The sequence below is a fragment of the Osmerus eperlanus genome, chromosome 23, assembly GCF_963692335.1.
Source record: "Osmerus eperlanus chromosome 23, fOsmEpe2.1, whole genome shotgun sequence".
Lineage (NCBI taxonomy): Eukaryota > Metazoa > Chordata > Actinopteri > Osmeriformes > Osmeridae > Osmerus > Osmerus eperlanus.
Genome location: NC_085040.1, coordinates 4,635,742 through 4,660,036, shown reverse-complemented (window position 1 = coordinate 4,660,036; position 24,295 = coordinate 4,635,742). Strand labels below are relative to the sequence as shown.

Sequence of the window (24,295 nt, the reverse complement as noted above, 5' to 3'; positions counted from 1 at the left end):
GATGGGGTCAAGGGAGGCAAGTTTTGAGATTACTTGGGGGGAGAGCATCAGGATTCTGGATGTTTGGTGCCAAAACCACCTGCAGTCATGCGGTTTTGATTTGACATGTTTTTGAAGGGAAAGTATTCATGAAACATATTTAATCTATAAATCTGTAGATTTAAGTAAATTACTGTACATACCCAGATACAGTTGTACTGTCTTTGTCACACACCTGAGCAAATGTTTAATAAGAGAGAGAGAGAGAGAGAGAGAGAGAGAGAGAGAGAGAGAGAGAGAGAGAGAGAGAGAGAGAGAGAGAGAGAGAGAGAAAGAAAGAAAGGGGAAAAAACGGGTAAAGAACATAGAAGGAAAAGGATCCTGCGCTGGCCTGCTCAGAATGCTCTTTGTTCAGCAAGGTAGGAAAAACGTAATCTCTCATTTCCTGTCAGAGGATTTTTAGCAGGGTAGTGATGCAGTGGTAGAGAAAGAGGGAGAGAGAGAGAGAGAGAGAGAGAGAGAGAGAGGCTGTGAAGACAAGGGAAGCTGGTGCATAGAGAAATTGAGGAGGTAGTGAGGGGGGGGCGGTCTGTGATAAAGAAAGGCAGAGATGAGGGACATGACTCGTTGGCAGGAAGCCTGTCCAGAAAGCCTGCGAAGCCTTGCCTCGATGTTTAACTCCTTCTCATCCAAACACTGTATGTCATCTGTTCTTTTCCATTAATGTTTTGTTTATATACCGTTCTTCCTGATATTGCAAAGTGACAAATGGCTTCACAGTTACCCACAGATCAACAATGACATCAAAACAAACTCTTAAGAAAAGACAAGGAAAAACTCCTATTGATAAAATGCCAATGAGTGTGTGTTATTATAAAATTAGATCCTACCTTGGGATCTGTGTCAAAATACAGCTTGTTTATTTGTGACCCCTTAATGGTTAATGAAAGACTTCTTTTTATCTGGTTAGTTGGAAATGAGGATAAAAAGTTGGGAAATCAAGATATCCAACTTTCCAAAATACTGGTTGTAGGTTGACTGTCTTAGCCTGAGTCATACAGTGATATTTGGATTGGTTAATAGAGAATGTTATGATGTTTAAAATAACTCTCTGTCTCTCTATCTCACTCCACAGTCCTGGTACCTGGGCGAGCTTAGTTCCATTTCAAGTGTCGAACGGGACTCCGATTCTACCAACAAATGTCCAGAACTACAGCATAAACATCATTGGTGAACCCATTCTTCATGCTGAGACAGGCAACTGAAGAACCCCACCTGGTGCAGCACACCGGGTACAAAACCAGCAGGCAACGCAATCTTCCCTCCCTTCCCTTGGTCACCTAGCCCTGAGGGACTCTGGCCAAGAAGACTCCAGTGGGTTTGTCAGCATCCTATTCAGGTCTGCTTTAACCCCCTGCCCGTCAGATGTTGTGTGTGAAGAACTTTTCGATCCATTCAAATACTGTGATGTATCCTGTACATTTTTTAGATGCCTTAATGTTTTTGCATGACACTCTAGTAGTCTGTAGTGATGGTTATTTTCATTTTCATGTTGGTAGTTACAAGATTTGGGGTTTACAAGCAGGTAAATTGATCTGCACACACAATGGCTGCCTGGTCAATGTTCTAAACTTGTCAAGTTTGACCTTAAACCTTCTTAATATCTGGTGCCGTTGGCAAACAATTCACTTTGTATCTATAGGAGCAGATCATACATTATTGTGTTTTCACCTAAATTTCAGTTTGTGATAAAAAAAAGTGTTCAAATGTTTTCAACTTGTTTAACCTGTACTGCTATGTCCAAGGTTACCACAAACAACTACAGTAAAAGTTAGGAACTTGATGCAGTTTTTAAACACTACATTAGGTCAGGGAACCTTGACCTTCTTTCACAAGAATTTGGGTCTCCTTTAAAAAAGGATTTAAAAAGATGAAAAAGTTAATATCTCGAAAGAGGCAAGTGCAATTACATTTTTGAAGGGAAGCTATCAGTCTGTCAGCCCTAAGACTCTAAAGGAAGGGGGATAAATATTTTATAAGTAAACGTAAAATGTTCAAAAAAGCATTTTAATTGATTTTCATTAACATTTTTCGTTTTTATATATAAAAAAGTCTAAAATGCTGAAATGTGATAGAAGATGAGCATTGAGCTGCCTGTGCATAACTGAGTACAAACCAGCACTTCTTTTGAGCCCTACTCTTCCTAATGGGGAGATTTTCCTATTTATTGTGAAAATTTACAGAACAAAAGTTGAAAAATGAAAACAAGTGTACAGAAATGACTTTCTTTTATGCGTTTTCACAAATTAAGAAGAGATACATTTGGCCACCTTTACTAAGATCATGTTCATGATAAAGAATATAAGAAAGGCAATATGTTGAAATATTTACAGAACCTTTACCCTACAGCAACTGTATATAGACCTTCACTTGGTGCAGTCTGAATGTCCATTTTGCATTTGTGCTACTTGATAACCCAAGTCATAGCCCCCTATGGTGGCATCCCCTAAAATCTAGAATTGTGCATGGCAGGTCCATAGCCATCGCCTCTCAGACCAGAAATATGAATAGAATACAATCTCTCCAATACTGTTGATTTGCACGATGACATAGTCTGCAATTACGTGCCTTGCCTTTAAATATAGAAACATCACTACTCTTGTTTTTGCTGCATTTATTATCATTACAGAAAAAAAAATATGATATGAACTTTTTGTACTCTGAATGAAACGTGATGTTGTTGATTTTTAACATAATTTACTACTTTATCTCACAGTTACATTGCATATCAAGGTTGTGTATAGTCGCCGCTCTAAAGTTTATAATCAACCAACATCATGTTTTCAGTATTTTGGTGGATTTTCTAATAACCTTCCATTTTTTGTTTTTCTATTTTTGTCATTTTTTTTAATCTTCCAGTTACGTTTGAGGAGGGAGAGATTCAGATCTATGAAAATTATGCAATACCAAGTTTTGCCTATGTAGGTAGTGCTTATAGATTTGTCAATTATTAGGAGCTAGTTTGGAGATAGACCATGTTGTAATGCATTTATTTTGTTGATGTTGTTGTTGCTAATGATGATGATGTTGTTGATGGTGTTCTTTTTTTTTATTGACCAAAGTGGGGACTGCTCTCTATGCAGGATATGATAAGGTCTTTTGTGTACTGAGTGATGGAGTATTTTTTTATTCTTAGTTGGGTGCAGGGGCATTTTTCTATACTTACACCCTGTCTGTAAACACTGCACCAGGGGTCTTGTGAGACTGCAAAGTCACTGTTCTGTCTACTGTGACACAGGTATCTTCATTTAAAACTTCCCACGGAGGGTGCTAGCTTGTGACATTGAAGGACCTCATTTTCATAGGAGAGAGGGCTTGACTTGAGCGTGACAATCATTTATACATTTCTTCTGCTAAGAAAATGTTCACCTTAATGAGAAATTCGAATTCGTACTGCCGAACTGCAATTGCAAAAGGAACTCAAACCGCAATTATGGAAAGCCATGTTGGATTGCCACTGTATACAGCAATCTCAGAGCATAAATCCTACACACAATACTGTGCCATCCAATATTAAGCTACTGTATTCAATTCCCAAGTAAATGCCTTAAAAATCTCTAATTAAGTGACCTGTAGAATATGCACTACAATCAATATAAGCATATGACACCTGTTCCAGTCCTCTTAATAAGCTTGGTTCCAGCAAGCCTTCACTTATTATTTGTAATTGTATGTATATATGCACTAGTTTCGTCACTTCCAGGGACATCATTCCCCTTTTGAGTGGTTTAGAATGGAGCCTTGTATGTTATGTTAAAAGCTGTGGCACAGAGAACATCTATTTTCTTCATGCAGCATTATGTTCAGATATAACTAATCAGTAAAATGGGAATACATCAATGTCACACCCTAATGCCATATTGAATTACAAGCATTGTTGCTATAATACGAGTCAGGAATCATGAAAGTAGATGGGGAGGGTGAGTGTATGAAGAGCTCGCTGTTAATGTGGCTTTCCTGCATGAGCGCAACCTCACTTTCTCATCGGGACTCTACCAACACAAGAGCAACCTTATAGCAACTCAGCATTTAAAATGTTCCTGTTTTCGGAATCAAGCCCTGTCTGTAATCCCAACCTTCGCCATGTGAACTCACGCCTTAACTCTACCTGTAGTACATGTGCACCTGTAAATGCAGACCATTTCTCTTATGCATTTCGCCTACTTGGAGAATACCAGTCATTCGTTGATATTCAACGTTCATGAGATCTAGACATGCAACCTAATTACAATTTTGACATGTAACATAATTGCATTGGTACCGCGATGTAGACATTGACCAGTATTGCCAACTGAAAAACTTCTGTGAGAATGTGCTTGATCTTTGAAATGTGATCGGGCTGCAATCTCAAAAGGCCTATGAAAATACAATTACATTAGAACAAACTAATAGCACTTAACACATAGGCATTCGTCTTCAAACATTTTGTTTAAAATATAACAAGATAATCTAAAAGGAACATAAAATAAAATAAAATGAATCAAAGACCATATTCAATCAATTTATAGTACTCCTACATAGCACTAAAAAAAGTAGTACTTTTCTGATTAAAACAGAGACCAATCGGCATTGCACATATTACATTTTGCACTCAATGCCAACAATTGTGAAAGTTCAAACACCCTCTTATGCTTTGAGAAAGCAGAAAGTTGAAATAACTCAAGTCAAGCTTAATCTCTCCTCCTTCATCCAAGATGCCTGTTATAACAAAAACAAAACAAACATTTAAAGTCACCCTGTTCTATGTGCACTGTTCTGTGTTTTATTTTTATTTTATTGTATTCTTATTTGTTTGCTAGTTTTTTGTGCTTTGCCGCCTCTAGTTGATTGGAGACACCACAAATTAGCATTTTGTCCCTGCGTACAACTGTATGTGTCAGGGTTGTTGTGGTGGTTGTGTTGATATTTAGGGGAGGTGACTGTATATAAAGGTGAATATCATGACAGCATTAAAAGCTGGAGTCATCTGGGTTAAAATCTGTATTGGCAGCTCTTGAGTTGTGAGTGTTTGTGATATTGTGAACGTTTTCTGTAAGCAGGAATGTATGAGAGAGATAGAATGACTCTGACACTAAACAATAAGCGATGATGAGGGTCTTTCAAACAAAAAATCTGCCTTAGGACAGGAGTTTGTACACTGTAAACTTTTTACTTTAATTTTTCTCTGAAAACCCTTGTTTGTAAAACTTTACGTATTGGGAAACATGAGTTCCATTTAAAGATAAAACATATTTTCTTTTGGAACCTAGATTTGAGTTACAACTCTCCAGGTATACCCAAAATAATAGAGTCAAAGTATTTAATAAATTTTCCATAATTCTGTCTGTACTAAGTGAAAGTATCCTATACAGAGCAGCCAATATGAAACATAATAATGAAGGGTAATGCTTGTAAAATTGTATTTAGCACTTAAATTTACAGTTTGTAAACATTTCATGACTATAAGAATTTTTGGTAATCATAGAGTGAAATGTGATTCAAGATTTTCAAAATCTAAAATGTCCAAGATAGGTTTGATTGTGTGCTAGACCAGACAGTAAGGGATATCCATATGTAGTTATGGAGTTAACCAGGGTAATCTACATTCTACTATGTATGTAGACGTATTGTTAACTGACAAAGTCGTCCAGAGTAAGGATGTGTGGGGTTCAGATTTGAGCAAAAACAATCGCTACAATGGCGCTACCCATTGCACAATGTTTAGATTTGAGATTGGATCGCTAGTGTAACTGAGCGCTAGTGATTCAGCTCAAAAGGATTTTAGGTACAAAATCCTCGAACACTGAGCTAAGGAGGGCATTCCACACTTGGTTTCTCAGTGACCCGGAGGTGTCACTGATTCTGCACTTTCCACAACCTAGTTCAGTTGTCTGCCAGACAGAGCCTCTGTTGAATAAAATCTGCCATATACTTTCTACGGCAGGCTTCTATGGCAAGGAGAAATAATATGCTTGGTGTGGGTACTAGGAGATGGGAGCCCCTTGTAAGATTCAGGGACCTCCTGAATCTCACAGTTCCAGTAGAATACATAATAAGTGTGCCTGAATTCAGACAGATCAAGCTTTTGCAATTCTCTTAATTTAGCCCTGAAGCTAGGTTCCAGTGTTCTAGCTTTCTGTTCTATCAGTTTGTGTAACATATATTTTGGAGGATATTGTTTCTTTTTAAAGATCTCATTTATTTTACGGTTTGTACTTGGGTAAAACACTTTTTGTTGAATTACATGCATTTACAGTATAGACTTGTTGTCAGTTGTGTCTGTCAAGACACCAACAAAAATCTTCATATGCAAGGAGAACCTGTGGCACTCATGCAATATCCATGTGGCTCTTCTGATTACACTTTAATTTACATTGATATTCATTCATTAGTAACTACATAGTAAATCTTGTGTTTATAACATTTTAGTCAAACCTGCTATGTAATTGTGTTTAACAACCTTAGGTTAGTACCATAGTGGAACAAGGTGAAGTGGTTTGCTCATCAGGAGTTGGTGGATATGGGATAAGCCAAAACCGTACTAATATAAACACCCCATAACACCTTGTTCCACATTTAATAACCTACACCACTCAACTGAATAGCATGTTATTACATAGGCGTTTTATGTAACTATACTGTACAACTGCATTGCAAAAGGTAGTTTTCAGCATCCTTTTTTCCTGAATGTTTAGCGATGTGTAGGTTGGAGAAAAAAGAAAAACATATTAGCTTTTCGGGAGTTTTAGTTCTACACAAGCAACACATACAGTATATATCAGGTTGTTGTAAACAACAACAAAAAAGCCAGCATTTTATGTATTATTCCCCAAAATAAGACAAAAATATATGTATACAGTGCCTACTTGAGCTCACTATTTTAGTGAGTGTCTTGTAAATAGTGGGACTTTCATCCCAGGCAAAAGAATAACAACAAAACAGAATGTGACGGACGACCTCTTCCTAATCTCTGATCTTCTTTAGGGTTTGATTCTTTGTTATTTTTCTTGTTTGGGTTGAAATGTGTTTTCTTAAGAATGTTTGTTTGTGCTTTGTCCATTTTAGAGCTCTTCGTCAGAGTGCACACATGTCATACTTGTTCTATGAGGGACAAATGTGTAGATTTGATCAAAAGTGTGTTTCTTTGAATTTTCAAGACTACATTTAGTAACAACAGTAGTAACAGGTATTGTTATTATAAAAATAATGCTCAACGACTTGCAGGTTTGTTTTCTATTGAGTCTTGTGGCACTTTTACTTCTTCTTGGCAAACGTTGTGCCCAGTAAAGGTGAATCACATCTTAGTGAATAACCAGAACAACATCAACAACAACAACACCAGCATAACAACACAGTATGTAATCAGTCTCCGTAGTGATTGTAGTTTATCAGCAAACGTGTGCAAAGGTCTATGTATGTATCTGAATGTACGTTTAGAGACGTTTGTTTATATCTTTTTATTTACAGTTTAGGAGCCACAGGGATCCATTGAGAACTGTATAGTGAAGGCTGTTATCCTTTCTTTTAATTGATTTAGAAACATATGCTGTAGTCAATGCCTTCAAGCCGGTTACATTTGGTGCAGGGGCAAAAAATGCCACAAGATTAGAATCAGTGTAAATAAAGGCTCAACATTTTCGTGATTGTTACTGTTATATCCAGCCTATACTGCTAGCAGCTGTTTTTACTGCAGTCAATTACTGGAAGTGGATATATTTCCTATGCAAAACTGTTTAAACAATAAAATGAGCTATGCTAAACAATTTGAATGGGGTCTTTTTTGTGCCACCAACTGCATGTACTTTGAATGGAGTCATCATAAACAGTCATGACACCTTCATAACATAACATATAGAAACCTATGTATAACACCTTCATGACATAACATATACAAACCTATGTATAACAACGTCCACGTTATCTTGCTGAACTTAGAATTTGTTTTTACTGGCATAGAGAACCTATGCAAGTTATTAGGCGTACAACAAGTTATAATGACACCATCACATGTTATACAATAACACACTGCTACAGTGAATGTAGTGTCATTGGAGATCTTATTTTTTCTATTCTCCCGACAGTTTACCAGAACAAGTATTGATATAAAAGACGCTCTGGATAAGAGCGTCTGCTAAATGACTAAATGTAAATAAAACGATCAAATTTTTCTACGAAATCACAGCTTTTGTGAATTGTCCTTTCACCGTCATCCGATCTCTGACTCTGGTATCTTTAACAGACCTCCTTTACCTTCCTTTGCATGGTGGCCATGTTCACCTCAGAATATCTCTGCTGTATTACAGCCTGGTGCTGCGGTCACCAAGCCAAGTTCCTATCAAGACCTTGATTTATGGTACGAGATGCATTCCTAGGCCCCAGTGGGGAACGTTTAGCTGAAATATGAGAGGACATGCAGAGAACATACTCAGCCCAACTGACTTTTTTACTTTAGCTCACTCTTGCACCCTAAAAACAAGACTACAATGGCACAGGTTACAAAAAAAACTCAAACAAATGAACAAATAAAGACTTCAGGAGAAATAAAGGGATTTGATATTGCATCAATCATCTTCAGATATAATGTTAGCTGTGCATACTGTAGGCTTCCTCTTCCTTTCGTGATAGCAAAAAAAGCATTGTTCCGTATGTTATCATCAAACCATAACAAAAAACAAAAACAACTTTATGTAACATAACATTGTACATTTTTTTACTTTTACCCTTCCAAATCACATTGGAACTAAATATATCACCAAAAACACCCCCAGCGGCATTTCATTCTGACAGAATGAAGCAAAGTAAAAACTGGACTGAATGATCTACCATTGCCAATACATTTCTCAACCCTGGTCCTCAGGACCACCTGCCCCACATGTTCTTGATGTTTCCCTATTCCAACACACCTGACTCAAATGAATGGTTTGTCGTCAAGCTCTGCAGAAGCCTGATAACGACCATTCATTTGAATCAGGTGTGTTGGAGCAGGGAAACATCTAAAGCCTACAGAATAGTGGGCCCTGAGGACCAGGATTGAAGACCACTGGTGTAGAGTACATTATTTTCAAAATTGCAGTTTTTCTATCCTTAACTTTAAGACTTAAGAAAGCACATGCTTATTTTAACCAACTCTGAATGATGCAGAAAAAGATGAGGTTTGTGTACTAAAAACACAATCCATGCAACTAAATGCAGCTGATTTAGCAAAGTACATCCACCATGTTTGAATAAAACCAAGACTGTTATGTAATGGGCATGATTATGGTATTAATACTCAAATGTTAAAAAAAAACAAGTGTGAATCGCAGGTGCACATTTCATACAGCCTCTATTGTGATATTATTGTCAAGGGGTCCTATTATAATTAGTTTGGTATGGATATTTAGGCTGGCAATGAGCAGCATCGCTTGTGCTATGTGGCTCTGCAGACAATGAGGCCTTTGTGCCACCCGGGCCCCACTGCTGGGAGGGTGTCGTACATCAGTACAGCCACTTCGACAACGTCACACCCCTTATTACAGGACAGAAATTTCCAATGTCAACCAGGTGATGATTGTGTGGCCAACCTCCGACCACTAACAATCACCTCCTCAATTAGCCGTAGGATCTCCTGACTTGACTTTGTGGATCGACAAGAAAAGGCATCCTGTCAGCTTGTATGGAAGAACAAGACAGAGACAGCGGGGAGGCCTTGGTCCTCCTTCTCTGCATGGCACCTTGACCACCAGTCAGGTCAAAAGACTGAAGCATGTACACAGATGTTGCCCTCACAGCTGATTGGGAATAAGCTACTTCTTCATCCCTCGAATGGGAAAAGTACTTTGACCCGAGATCTGCTTTTCAGAGGAATTTGTTCCTTTGGAGACAGGATAATGCTGACAGAGGGTGAGCGTAGCACCCGCCCCCTTACCACTCTCCCTCCGCCATCTGATGTGAGGGAACATGTGAGGGCGAGATTCCATCTGCCCATGGTGTACCCCAGCAGAAGGTGCAGCTAATGAGGCTTGATTTGCAAGCCGCACCTGCCTCTAATATTGGGCGCCTCTCAAACCTCTCTTCCCCAGCTCTTTCCCCCCTCTAGGTGTAATCATTGGTTAGCTTGTATGAGAGAGCCCACAGGATTGTAATCATGGACGTCATTAGCAGAGAGGGCCTGCTGCAGGGAAAGGCCTGTTGACCTGCTTCTTTCCTACTTCTCCAACTGCCATTTATCAAGCTCTTCAGTATAGACGAAGGTAAGGTCAAAAAAGGTCAATTGGCGTTTCTGTATTTACTGTAGACGTTTATCACAAATTCCTTTATAGTTGCTTTAGACGTTACCTTCAGTAACTATTTTAAGTTGTTATGAATTTAATAAGAATAATGTCCACAACACCAAAGAACAGTATGCACCAGGCGTCATGTTGTGATCCACCAAGCACAATCAACGGTTTAGCAGTTGATTACAAGAGGCATAAACCTCTCAAGCTGTAAGTGCCTTTTCTCTCCCCCAGAGAGGATAGGATAGATGTCACATCAAGCACCAGTGTTGTTCAGGGGTCTACTGAGGGCTCTGAGCCTCCGAGCGGGTGAAGGCAGCATGCAGCTGCAGCCTGGCTCCCAGACTGAAGCAAATCTCAGAGAGATCTTTCTCAGATTGGAGAGGATAACACTGCCTAATCACTGCTGCTGTGGAGTCATACGGATCAGGGTTTATGCTAGATGTGTCAAATGAGATTTTGAGTTTATTAAAAGAGTGAACTTGCGTGCCAATTTTGGAAATTAACAGTGCCCTCTACTGGTGAAAAGTCTAGCCATCCACAGGATTTTACTAAATTATAAATCACAGGTTCTTCGTCGCTTGACACAACATTTTGCTAGTTGCTAAAAGCTAAAAGAGTGTTGGTTATTTGTTGCATGTTCATGTAACAGATGTTTGGTATGGTAGTGTGGTTGTTATGAAACCAAAATAAAGCAAACCAAACCTGGCTCACACAGAAAAATGACAAAAATAAAGCATTTTATATTATAAATACTCAACCTCTAAATCATGTAATTGATGCTTAATCAATAACATAAACCCGCGCACAAAGAGGTATATATGTACGTAAACGCATTTTTTTTTTAATTACACTTAAAAACATAAGTCTTGAATGGCAGCTATTGAAAATAGATTTACTCAGAGTGGTTTAATTAAGCCAAGCCAGGTAGCTGGTAAAAGCTTTTGAGTGCCACAACAGCATAGCCGTCATTATTGACTGGATGAATCCATATGTTTTCCTTTCTGTCTTTCTTCTCTGTAATGGCTCCGTCCTGGTGGCGACCCGGGTTGGTTAGATCCTCAAGCAGGTGGTTTGAGACAGATGGGCTGAGTGTAGCAGCTCTAAATGTGTAAACTTCTCGTCTGCGTCAATCTACAAGGATGGCCCCTTCAATTATTACTGGGCCCCTTTTCATAATTAGCAGAAGCCTGGTGGGGATGAAAGCCCCTCTAATGACGCCTTTGTTGCCCCGGATCTGTGCACAATCAATGATAGGGAATGGATGAGAAGCTCCTGCATTGTGCACCAACGTGCCTCTCGGCAACATCTCAAGGAACAATCACGCACGGTCTCAGTCCTCCGCTCATTAATATGAGTGTTCACAGAAGGGCCGATGAGGGTGAGAGAAAGAGAGAGTGAGATCCTTGCAGCACTTGCTGTTCCCACAGGCCACAGCGACGTGATGCAGAGCTACACGGCCACAAACAATAAGCACAAAGACGGCTGGATCAAGTCCATTGTCAGAGACTAAAACAACATCGTAGACACATAGTTCAATGAGCCTAGTCTCACTGGGGGAAGGTTATGTGCATAAACAGCTTATCTGCGGAACCTGAGTGTGTTTAAACATCAACGCCTCACATAAATGTGGTCTTGATTGACAAGGAGAATTGGGAACCAGGAACCAGCAAAGGGATTGGAGAGGATGGGTGGGCCTTGAAAGCCAGCGACTCAAAGTGGCTTCTCAGCAAGAAAGCAGAGCAATTGTTGGGGTTCCTCAACACAGAACAACTATAATCTAATATAATCTTCATTATAAAAACCCAGAGAAGACAGGGGTGTATGAACCTAAAGAGATGAAATAGAGAGATAGTGCTGTGAGGTTCATCGGGCAGATCGTCAGGATGGTCAGGTTGTTTTGGAGCACTTTCAGCTCCGGCAGAGCACCAGCAGGACAGCACCCCCAGCCTTGACGTGATCAAGTGATTAGGTTCCTAGACATTATTAAAATGAGAAATTATAGATTTTAATCATGAATTAGCTTTTACTTGCCCAGAATGTCATCGGGCATCTGTCCATATGTGAAATTTGAACAAAGGTTCCAAAGAAAGATACATTTATCTTTCAAAATATTAATTATTTTATTATTCAAAACATTAATTATTTTGAAAATGTAATTCCTTCTGTATGTTTGACTATGTTGTATTGGTTTTAGTCTTGACAAACAAAAGGTCACGCTAATTTAAAATCATGGTTGCTTTCAAATATAGTGTCCAAAAGCCTACAAAAATTTCTACAAACATATTATTATTATTATTATTATTACTATGATTATTATTGATCAAGATTGTTGGATTTAATATTTTAAAAATGACACAGTCTAACATTAATGTCACCTTTTGATATTTAGTACTGACTTGAAGCGAGATTGTGCCAATCCAGCAGTGTTTATTTATTACAAAGAAAATGATTGCCACCAAAGCTCCTTCATTATGTTGTAATGGCCATCAAACACATCCAGCTCTCCTAGGCTGCCTGCTTGAGTTCTATCATGTCCAGGTGGGTGCTGGGAACCATGCCACAGATGGCCCCCAATGCACAATAGTATAGCACAGCTGTGGAAGCCACCTAAATTGGATTCCTCCTGCTGTAACCTAGCAACAGTGGGCATTAGTACATACAAGCTGGATGGCGCTGGCTTGTGGTGCCAACACCACGGTGGGTGCCTGGTTGCAGCTCACTGGCAGATGACATTGAGAAAGCTGGCATGCAGAGATTAGGGTATCTGAGTCACACACTGGCTCAGCAGGAAGTCAAATGAACCACAACATCAATGAAAGAGCAGACTTTTTAATAACTGAACATTTGTAGATACACGTACAGTCTTATTATTAACTATAACATTATTTACTATAACAATCACAATGTATAGGCTACTTTATGCATGTACAAAAATGTAAATAAATCGCTCTGCATATATTCAGGATGCAAGTACTATATTCAGGATGCAAGCAGTACGTCTCCAGTATCAGAGCGCTACTGACAGATAAAGACAAAAACAAAGGTGCAGACCGGGCTGGTGGAGGCAGCAACAAAGAAAAGGTCCACACAATGTCAATCAGGTGGTCTTTGAAATAGACTACCTTGTTAAGTGACTGCCTTGTTTGGTTGGATTATGGAGGCATTTTTTATGACTGTTGTGCCAATGCTGACAGTTCCTAACACTGACAGTCACAATGTGCCTGAACCTTCGTCCGTTTATCCGAAATCATGAACTACGAGGAGGAAAACGATCAACTTGGCTCTAATTTCACAAATTTCGCTTCAGAAAATTTGGGCCCTCCAAATGTCGCTCAGGGTCTTGGTTCCCTCGGCGGATGATAAGGCCTGTGAAGCGTTCAGTTTCTACGCTTGGCTGAGTTGAACACGAGGCCACCGCTGGGGGTCTCACCTCAGACGTGGGTTTCTTTCCTTTTTTCCAGTTGCAGCAAATCTCCATCCTAGTCAATTAAACAGCTACTGTATTTAGTCTGTTGAGAATCTGCAATTCAAATTTGATTTGTTGAGCCCTTTTTACAAGCATTATTATTATTATTATTATATATATATTATTATTATGCCCATATAACTGCACCTAAAAAGCATCTAGACTACACAAGCTTTACTGAGACAATTCTACATTCCTGTTTTAAAAAAAATCTGTACTGCGCAATGTTTTACCACATCCGCAATTTGCATTTGTAATTTACTTTTGTTAAATTACTTTTTTTTTTAAACACTGCATTCAACTGAATATATCACATTTTGTCACTGAATCCTCAGACTCTTGCTAGGACGTTTCCTTGTGATAACTGTCTGGCGTTCACCCAGCTTCTCCTCTCAGTGCCTGGGATTTTCAGAGGTTTCTTGTAGCTGAAACAGCAGATGTCTCCTGCCACATGCTTCAACACTTTGATTTAATCTCTGTGCAGTTGTTGATCAGATCTGGCTTGGTTTGGTGCAACCTGCTTCCAGTCCTTAACTTTCATCTTTGGTATTCAGACAGGCGACCGCGCCCAGCGAGAAGCCTGCTCCATCTGGTTTTCATAGCACAGATGAATGAATGGCCAGCTAGCATTTGTCTTGACGGTTTTAAACAGTCGCAGTTTCCACTTTGATTTGGCCTTTTTCAGGTTTGTTGGCTACTGTACAAGGACACTCAGATGGAAAGACAAACGTGTTCTTCACAGTGAAGTTGTCCGTTATTTTAGACAGGTTCAGCTTGGCTTATTATTTCTCATTCACTTTCATTTCATCAGATTTAGCCACTTCTGTGTTGCTATGATGGAATCAGGTGTGGTTCCATTTAAGCCACACATACAGTTCAATGTGGCCACAAATAAATGTCCAAAAATTCAGTACAGGAGGACAGGCTGACTGTAGCTAGAGGATGACTGGTTCTTTTAAATGTAATTAAGTTGGAACTTACTTTATTCAACCTTGAACGGCTACTTTGTTCAACCTTGAATGGTTTTTGACGACCTATGTTTTTGCGGTTACTACTTACCAATAAATAACAACATAACTATATCACGGGACAGGAGCATAGAATCATGTACCTTACGTACAAATATACCCAAAAGAGACCCACAGCCACAACAGTAATAGTAATTATGTATTTTAATCCCAAATCCCATACTGTACATTTTATTCAGGTACAAAACACACAGACAATGCATAATGCTCAATGAGGAAAGACATCACAAAAAAATATAGCCATGTTTTAATAAAATATTCTTTAAAACCATTAAAAAGCCACCCATGTTTTAAATGTTCGGGAGTGAGGGGTAAGGAGAACCATCATGGAGGATCATGGTGCTCAGGAATCCAGAGTTTCAATGAAACTATTGAAATACAAAATAGTCAAATAATATGAACGAATCATCCGCATTTATTAGAAAACCATTTCAGTTTTTAATCTCAACTGATTTGAGAATTTAAATATCATCTACCAAATATTTGGCGTCAGTGACAGTTACCCTATTCCGAAATGACTGTACATTAGAACTTGAAAAACAACAATAACACGAGTATAATGAAGAGCTGAATTTTGTCTCCCTACAAAGGTGTTATGTGAACTGGCTGGGATATTTAGACTTACAGCTCCCCCTTGAGTATAGAAATAAAATGATTCCTGTCACAACGGGAATTAACTAAACCAATTGATCTTGAAATACAAATTGGATTTGTATTCATATGGGAAGGAAAATAAAAGTGAATTGGAAAGGTTATAAACTACATTTATTAATCATGTTCTTGTTTAAGTATGTTTGAGTATACAAAAATGTATAATGTGCTTAAATAAGAGAAAATGTGCAGTAAATGTATTTAATAGTACAAGGCCACACAAACAGAACTGATACAGTAAACCAATCAGCAAACGGTCATCGCGGTCTTTCTATCTTGTTTGACGGCATATCCTAGAAGTGGAAAACATTAGTTAGTGTATGGCCATGCAATGTTGGTACAGTATGATTCTGAGGCAGACCAGTAATGTTGTCTGTTTATTCGAAAATATGTGGACGGTAAATTAAGAATTAGAGTTGATATTTTCTCAAAGATGTTTGTTGAAGCATACAGTAATGAACCACCTGAATGACTAATGATGTTATGTACACGAACGTCAGTTATGTAACTCCAGATCTATGAATGGCAGTGGTATACCAGTGTTGCCTTGGTAACAAAGCCTGGTAACTTATTTTTGACCCACCCCTCGTAAACTACATAACCTAACCATTGCATTTGCTTAAGGGAAATTTGATTGCGTGGCAATGCAATGGTAGAACCAGCTGCCTTGGCCATAGGGACAACCAGGTACCAAAGCAGGCATAGCTACGCTCCACAACACAAGGGACTAGCATAGTGCACCGTTGCCTGTGTTTGTGGTTCTAGTCCAAGCTCTATAAGAGCTATCAGACTCAAGGCATCAACCCCTGACAACCCAGTAAAGGAAAGGTGACACATGTACCACAGTGAAAACAGCACACCAGCACTAATGTGTTTCGGACAGCCCTAACAGGAGGCCACAGCCACCTAATACCCATCACCAGGGAACACTCTCTATCACTTTGACAGCTCCGTGAGTTCCTTGTACTGGGTAATGTTCTGGGGGAGACTATGGAGCAGGTAGGATTTACATGCAGGTTGAACGAGGGACACACACAGAAGAACAAAAGAAAGTGTCTCCTTGAGAATGCAAATCTACCATTAAAACAGTCGGGAGAGCTCATGCAAATTATGAGGAAATATTCCCGCAATATTCTGCGCTGCCCTCTCAGTCTTGCCAAACATTTGCCTATAAGACCTCACCCATTGCAAACCGTGTATTGAGTTTTATTAATTCAACAATGAACATTTCATAAAAATAGATTATCATGCACTCCTGCATCATTATGAGGGGTTAAAACTGGCGTATAGGAAAATGTCAAGAACAAAAAAAGAGGTGCATCCCAAACAAAATGCTAAACATTTGAGTTTGATTTGGTTACCAGGTTTTCTGGATTTTCTTGCATCAGGCTACCTGGAGAAGGCCAAGTTTTGAAACAGAGACACCTCTATACTGTGTCATACTGTGGACATGAGGAAAACCTACAAGCTGTCATGAATGTTGAGACAATAGTAGAGTAGAGGTTACAGTAGAATAGAGTAGAGTAGACAAGAGTAAGTCTTTAAATCCTCTAGGTGCTCTTTAGTTAACAGCCAGCAGTCAAGAAATATATAACACCTACACAGTCTCTTGTGTGTGGCCTTTGAGTGAATTCTCTTGTGTGTGGTCTGTGTTGGAAAAAACAAAAACCCACATTCATTGACCTGTACTAAAATAAATGCTGATTTAAAGTGCCAGCATTCAGCTCTGGTGAGCTGGATGAGTGTATATTATCTATCATACAGCATGTGTATATTATGTAGATCAGGGAAATCCATCCCTTGCTGCTGGTGAACTTCCTATTAGTTTACACTCCAATCCCATCTGTAACAAACAAGATTCAGCTTGTCAACCAGCTAATTACAATCAGGTGAGCTGGATTAGGGTTAGAATGAAAGCCTACAGGACGGTTGACCTCCAGAGCAGGGGTGGGGCCCTGATGTGTAATATAGATAATCACTTACCTTCACCGTTTATCCGCTTTCCACAAGACATTTGACTGAGAAAGAAAACAATTTACAAGAAGTAGTGTTAGATATGACTGAATGAAGTTTCTCGTTTGTACATGTACAGTTTATTGCTTAATGTTCTGTAAAATAATGAAACTGCATTTGATGAAAATACATACATTTTGTCCTTTAAGCGGCTTGCTGTAAAATTCAGTTTCCACGGGCTGGCTTCCTCGTCGACATTCCTTCACATCTTATCTCAACATAAGGTCAACAACCATGTCACAAATCACACGTCTGTCTTCATGCAAGTAGATAATAGGCAGAAAGTCAGTGAAGCTCGTAGCTGTGATGATAAGTCCCTGGTAATGTTTGGAACCTCTGGATAAAGGCATCAAATCATAAGTCTTCAGGAACAGAAAGGATTCAAATAATTACCTGGTGTATGATGAATAATGCTGATTTTATCTGGAGAAAAAAAAAAGTACCAGATATGCATAATTTTTCAAAGAATGTAGCATGACTTTTAAAAGCAACTCTTATCAATCCATAAGACTGTATTCAAGTTCCTGGATCATTTATAACAACACATAACTTTTGTGTTTTTGAATGCATTGCATGAATATTTAGTTACCATAGATACTCTGGTCATCTTCTCTGTTGTTGATGATGCTCGCTCTGAGCTGACGGAGTTTCTGCTGAGGGATGAATGTGGTTGCACAGCCTAATTATAAAATGGTCCACCACGGCACAAAATGTTTTTAATGACGAGATAAAAAAGTAGCATTGCTTCATAGAAAATGTCTTTTTGAGAGCATTGTTGCGTTTTAGAAATGCAATGCATTACATCTTAAAGCTGAGGGGTTTTTATTCTAACTAAGACTACAAAGCTATCTCTGTACAGACAGATCCAGTTCTGTCATTTTAGGACAGCCACTGCAACAACAAAGATCATCTTTCTATTTTGGATCCATGCATTGATGTCAAGCCTGCAAGAGAAGGTTTTAATGACACTTATTCCTCATATACCTGCTGAATAGCATCCATGCCCTTTTGAACTCGCTGCCAGTCACTGAATTGCTCAAGAGCCTCATCCATAGTTAGAGAACCTCGCTTGACCTTCTCCTGCAGCTCTATGAGTTGCTCCAGGCCTGGTGGGTGACTTGGCACAAATGTGTCATATGTACAGGAAATGTTGTCTTCCCCTTGTGCTACACATGGATAAAAAGAAACTGTAAACCAGGGGTGTCAAAGTCCATGGGTTGACTTGAACAATAGAAATGAAGTGGCTGACTGGATGCATACTGCCATGGAAGCGGCCTACAAGCTGTTTTTGTTTGACGATTGGTACATTTTGCTATTGGCTTAATATAATAAGCCAAGGCTTATCTGTCTGACAGAATAATGCATTAACATGTATAGTGTTGTTCTTTTCTAATTCGACCTAATAAAAAACAATTGCAAGAACTAATTACTTCAACAACTCCAATCCTGAGCTCACAAATATCAGAACGTCGCCGGCTGTTCGGCTAACCCTGACGAGGCAGCGTAAACATCCTCAGCAATGAAAGACATGTTGGCAGCTTAAGAAGTCTACAAACCACAAGGAGTCATATTTTGTCGAACCCACAATGAGGGAAAAAACTGCTTAATGAAGGCTTTGAATTTGGATCTCATCTTCGTAGAACGTGTTTTTCTATGTGAAACGGCGCAGTGTGTTATTAACAGCTCTCACCCTGCTTTGTGGGGTATGAATACAGAGTTTCAGAGTCACTCTGTGACATCTTCTTCTGGAAAACTGCAAACCCAACAAACAATTCATGTAAACAAAAAAACACAGTCATTAAAATGAGCAATTCACAATCGTCAATCTGGCGTGCCTTACCTTGAGCGATGAAGGGAGTCTGGTCCTCCTTGGTTGGGGTGGTCTCAGGACGGGGTGTGGGTGCAGGTGGGCGGTTGGCAATGACCATGGTGTGGCTTGGGGCCAAGATTGTATCATACTCTTCGTCATTTATCCCAAGCAGAGCGTATGGGTCCTCCTCATCTTCATCCAGGTCGCTTGGCTCCTCACGTGGGGCCCCTGTGTCATGGCGATGTATACATTTATGCAGCCTGATTTCTGTTTTTACTGTAACTCGATGGAGGCCGTGCACAGTATTCAAATGAACTGAAGTCAAGTACAAAGTCACCAGCATCCATTCTCCACTCACTTGCTGTCCTCCTCTGCATGTGCTCGTACACACCGGACTCTTCATTGTCTTCGTCCGTGAAGAGATTCTGCAATGACAGACCGGAAAGAAACTCTCTAAACTAAACTATTTATTTATAGCCCGGTCTTCCAGACATTGTGTGATGGAATTGACTTCCAACATCAAAGATCCAAAGGATATTAGAACTCTCCTTACACTCTGTAGAGTACTGTATGCATGTAGAGAAGGGTATTTCCTGCATCATGCAGCAGTCAATAATTGTTACCTTTTCATAGTTTGCTAGTGTTTGAGTTGGGACTAAACTTACTGGAGGTAAAATAAGACTATCTTACATGATTGGTGGACAGGTGCAGAGACTTACTAGTGTTTCCTTCAAAAGAATGTGCAGTTCAGCGTGACCTTCACTTTGGGCAAGCTCAAGCGGTGTCTGACCGTGAGAGTTAAGAGTGTGCAAAGCAGTCTTCGCCCCAGGGCACTGCAGCAGTACACTGCACACATCCTTGAATCCATTTTTTGCAGCAAAGTGGAGGAGCGAAGGTATTTCTTGGTGTGTTTCTATTACGGAAAAATATCGAGTCACATTTTTGTTTTCTCTAAGCTAGTAAGAGGTCACAAAAAGACGGTCCATGTTTTGAAGCGAATCACAGTCACAGCAAGAATTCGACACGTTTCTCACAGTAATGCTTAAAAAACCTGTTACCTGTCTCAGGTGTGCCATCAGGTTGCAGGCCCTGGAAGCCTCTGGAAGGCATGCGTTCCACCAAGATGGAGGACAGCCTCTGATCCAGCATCTCTACTGAGGACACCTGTAGTGCCTGAGAACATGACACATTTTAAGATTTTCAAGTGAGATTTGGCTCCCGTCTCTCTGACGACGAGAGCAGACGTGCTGCCACCCAACTTCCTGGTGCTCCCGCAGCGTTAGCTGCTCTTGGGCTTCCATAAACCTCAACAGCCAGTGTTAATCTTTAGCTTTCACTCAAGAAGCTGCAATCACCAATCAATAATGCCTGTGATTGTCAGATTATTGTTGTCAGTGGGCAACATTGACAAGCACCATTTTTCGAATAATAATGTAGCCAATAAACAGCATAGACATGAATGCAGTCAGCAGACGTACCCACCTGGCACATGAAATCGACAGGGTCTGCCACCTTTGCGAGAAGGTGACCTATCTCCTCCATAGTGTTGTAGTACTGCAAATGAGTCTTGCCAATTGCCAATGTGCCACAATACACAGTTATGTCAACACACCCTACAGGGAAGTCTGAAACAGACGAGTTACATTTCATGACTATTTTATATGAACGAAACCTCAACTGTTATCTTGTGCTTAGTGCCCATTCTGCTTCTGTTCCTGTGAAATGTAATCCAGCTGTCTTTACCTGCTGCCGTCACACAGAGGGTCAGATCATTCCACAGCCCAGCTTTCACTGTCACTCTTCTACCCCTTCCCAGGAACTCCACCTCAACATCGTTATTGAGTACGCTGTCTGTTAAGAGAATGAACACCTCTCCGGGGCTCTGGAGTCAACAGGGATAATTCTAGTCAGCAAAGGACACTTGACAGAAAGCCGGTAAGGATTTAATATTAAACAGGAAACATGAAAAGGTTTATTTGTGAAATAATGAGAATGTTGCTGATTCAAATCCCAGGTCTGATAAGAAAAGCTGGTAATATATCATCCTTAGGCAGTCTCTGGTATCAACAGCCCACATTTTCATACCCACCCACCACCATTCAGACCCACACTCAGGATCAGAAGGCCTCTGAATGGAGGAGTGATTACCTTTACTTGCTTCTCTTTCCCACCTCGCAGTGCAAATGAGAATGTCTTCTCATCTGACAGGCTTGGTTAAAGGTTTACTAAAATGTAAACAAGGCTGTGTGACACACTGTAGATGCTTCGTTAGGTTGGGGACTCACCCCACAGGCGACTCTGGAAGGCACAACCATAATGTTGTTTTTGACACTGGGAGCTTTGCTGGACTGCCTTCTCAACAGAGTTGGTTCTGGTCCAGGGAATCTCCCAGGCGTGGCAGGACTGGGATTCACTTCTGGAGATGGAGCACCTGTACAGACAGGGAGGTAATGGCGACATTTAATGGCTCTTCTGATGTGCTGAATTGGCCTAGACTTTTTTGGGGGCCTCGAACTTATTTGAAAAGATGACTTTGTCCTGGGAATTGCTTGTGTGTGTTTATGTCAGGGTGAAAAGAAGCAAAGCCGATGAAGATTTGCATGAACACGGATAATGTTCCACTACAGACGAAAGAGGAAATGGAGACAATTTGCATGAGATTGGGCTCCAGCTGAGGAGATGCTCTGGTTCTCTCAATCACGCAAATCTTTACAATTTACAGTCTGTTAATTTTTTTTTTTACATGAAAGCCATTATCAGGTCCACGAGTCTAAAAGTCCTGTTTTGATATATATTTATATAACCAAACCCAAAGCACATTTGCCCAACATCTAATCTGCTTTTCATGGTTTTAGGCACCATTTCTGACGATCAACAGGAATTACATCCTGACAACTCTTGAGTCGTCGCATACCTCTGTACACGATTTCTGTCACAGCCGACAGGTACTCCTGTACATCCTGCTCACTGGAGATCTGCAGGCACTCCCCCCCCTTCAGGGGCACCAGCTCAAGGAGAGGAGTCAGGCTGTCCACTCCACAAAGGAGCACCACGACGCTCGCTGCCGGACAGAGAAGGCGGGCCAGAAAGAACCGGCGAAGTCGGCACATGCTCTCCAGCATCCCCTTAGACAGGATCAGGAGCTTGCATTTGTATCTGACTAAACACAGGAAGTCCACCCGCCGGCTCGACACGGCACCGATGTCGTAGCAGCAGATCCCACCCTCCTGAATGGGACCAGTGAAGATGGAGCGCAGGTACGTAGCCCACTGCTCTGCTTCTGCCTCGTAGATGATCAGAAGCTCCTCAGCTGGACAAACATGGAGGGTTCTATGAGGTCTACATACAGGATCTTAACACCATACACAATGTAGCTAACCAAACAGTGTCTCTTTAAAAACTGAAAAGGTTTTCAATAAATCCACTGCATCTTCATACATACACATGCAACTACTAATACTAGTAATGACAAAAACAATCATCATTGCTATCATCTTCATAAATATCACTAGCAAAAGTGACAGTACTTGCAGTAATTATGAATCTACTTAGTTTTCAGTGTTATATTTACAATTTACAGTTCATGAATAATATAATTTATGGCAAGAAATAATATTTTATTAACACAGAAATCTACAAACCAGTATCTCACAGTCAAGACAAAATCATCACATAGAGAAAAACGTAAAGTGGAAAGTTTTGACTGACCTGTGTAGCTCATCTTTCTCTTTAGTGCTGTGTATCGCTTCTTTACTCTAGAGTGACAAAGAACCTGCTGGCTTCACACAAACTCTGTTATGAGGTATCGTACTTTGGTCTGATGACTATCTGAGGACTGGGAACTTCCTGTTATTTCATTGGACAAAGAGATGATTTTCCATTCCCAAATGTACATATTATCAAGAGTTTGCACAGACATCGTCAATACGGTGCACACAATGTATTTAAATATATATATATATATTTTGTAAGACAAATAATAAATAAAAAAATATGAATGGCCATGGGCTGTGAGCGCACAACACTTCAACTATTATCTGATGTAAATGTGATGGCATGTCTTTCTCTGAAGGTATGTAAGCAAAGCATTTCCAAAGGGTCTGAATACTAACCTAGTGTTCTGTCTATGGAAGACATGTTGTATGTTAGTATCACTCTAAAGCAGCAGCTACATCCATGTCACCACATGAGACAACTCTGTCAACGTGTGTGGTGTGTGTAGGACCCGTTCTCAATATCAGGGCCCATCAAGTTAAGAAACCTTGTGTAAACAAACGCAAATGTGTTCAAGATCTTAATATTCCAGTATGTGTGTGTATAAGCTAACCTTTATAATTGATAACATTTGCCACTTCCACAGATCTCCTTAATTTGTTTGGAAAATAATGTATAATATGATCTGGCACCTGTGACATAAGTACACTAGGATATGTTGGACCCTGAATATTTGTTGTTGTTGTTCTTTAGCATGGTTTTTTTCTTCTTTAGGAAATTGTAGGGAATTCTTAATCCTAGTAGTCAATTATTGAATTGATTATTAATTTATTTTAGATGATTCAATACTTATACTTCATAGAAACTACTCAATGTCAGAATTATGTGCATTGACAACACTAATGCTGAAATAAGAAAAATCATAAATGCACCCCATAAGCTGTAACTGATATAGGCCTATGCAATGCTTACAGTAGGTAGTCTGTCAAATGATCTTACAGATCTGCTTGTGTTCAAAATGAGCACTAGCACCCTTTACCTATTGTGAAAGGTTATTGCAGAAGTGCCTTCCAATCCATGCCTTCGGTTTTTTATTTATTGTCTCATAAATAGAGTTTTGGCATCGCAAACGACAGTTTTTTAACTAGTCTTCCAGTACGGTTTTTAAACATCGAAGGACTGAGTTTACAATTCACAGGGTAGATTGACACAGAAATAGTCCTTTGGCAAAGATGACTATAAAGGCAGAATTACCTGCTGCCAATGGGAAGGCTAACATATATTGAAGGCGTATCTTGGTCGAGGCAAACTAGGTTGCGCTCAGTGCAAGAACTTG

The 24,295-nt window shown here is 39.8% G+C and overlaps 2 protein-coding genes across 9 annotated transcripts in view; one reads left to right on the top strand and one right to left on the bottom strand.

Moving 5' to 3' along the window:
- LOC134009988 (nuclear factor 1 B-type-like) overlaps positions 1 to 7,781 on the top strand; it is a 55,292-nt gene extending 47,511 nt beyond the window's left edge. For all 8 annotated transcript variants that reach the window (XM_062449802.1, XM_062449801.1, XM_062449804.1 and 5 more), the window contains one exon: positions 1,115 to 7,781. In XM_062449802.1, coding sequence (XP_062305786.1) covers positions 1,115 to 1,244 — 130 coding nt within the window. In that variant the 3' untranslated portion in view covers positions 1,245 to 7,781. The remainder of the gene's footprint in view (positions 1 to 1,114) is intronic.
- A 7,139-nt stretch (positions 7,782 to 14,920) lies between these two features.
- Positions 14,921 to 23,046, bottom strand: LOC134010019 (B-cell scaffold protein with ankyrin repeats-like). The gene is made up of 17 exons (XM_062449850.1): positions 22,954 to 23,046; positions 22,160 to 22,555; positions 21,531 to 21,676; positions 20,989 to 21,127; positions 20,728 to 20,870; positions 20,304 to 20,418; positions 19,965 to 20,158; positions 19,604 to 19,670; positions 19,276 to 19,473; positions 19,126 to 19,188; positions 18,420 to 18,601; positions 18,025 to 18,088; positions 17,829 to 17,858; positions 17,570 to 17,643; positions 17,406 to 17,440; positions 17,024 to 17,069; positions 14,921 to 15,715 (listed from the first exon to the last, which is right to left on the bottom strand). The coding sequence occupies exons 1-15, from the start codon at positions 22,964 to 22,966 to the stop codon at positions 17,408 to 17,410; spliced, it is 1,857 nt and encodes a 618-aa protein (XP_062305834.1). The 5' UTR covers positions 22,967 to 23,046; the 3' UTR covers positions 14,921 to 15,715; positions 17,024 to 17,069; positions 17,406 to 17,407.
- Between the last annotated feature and the right edge of the window lie 1,249 nt (positions 23,047 to 24,295).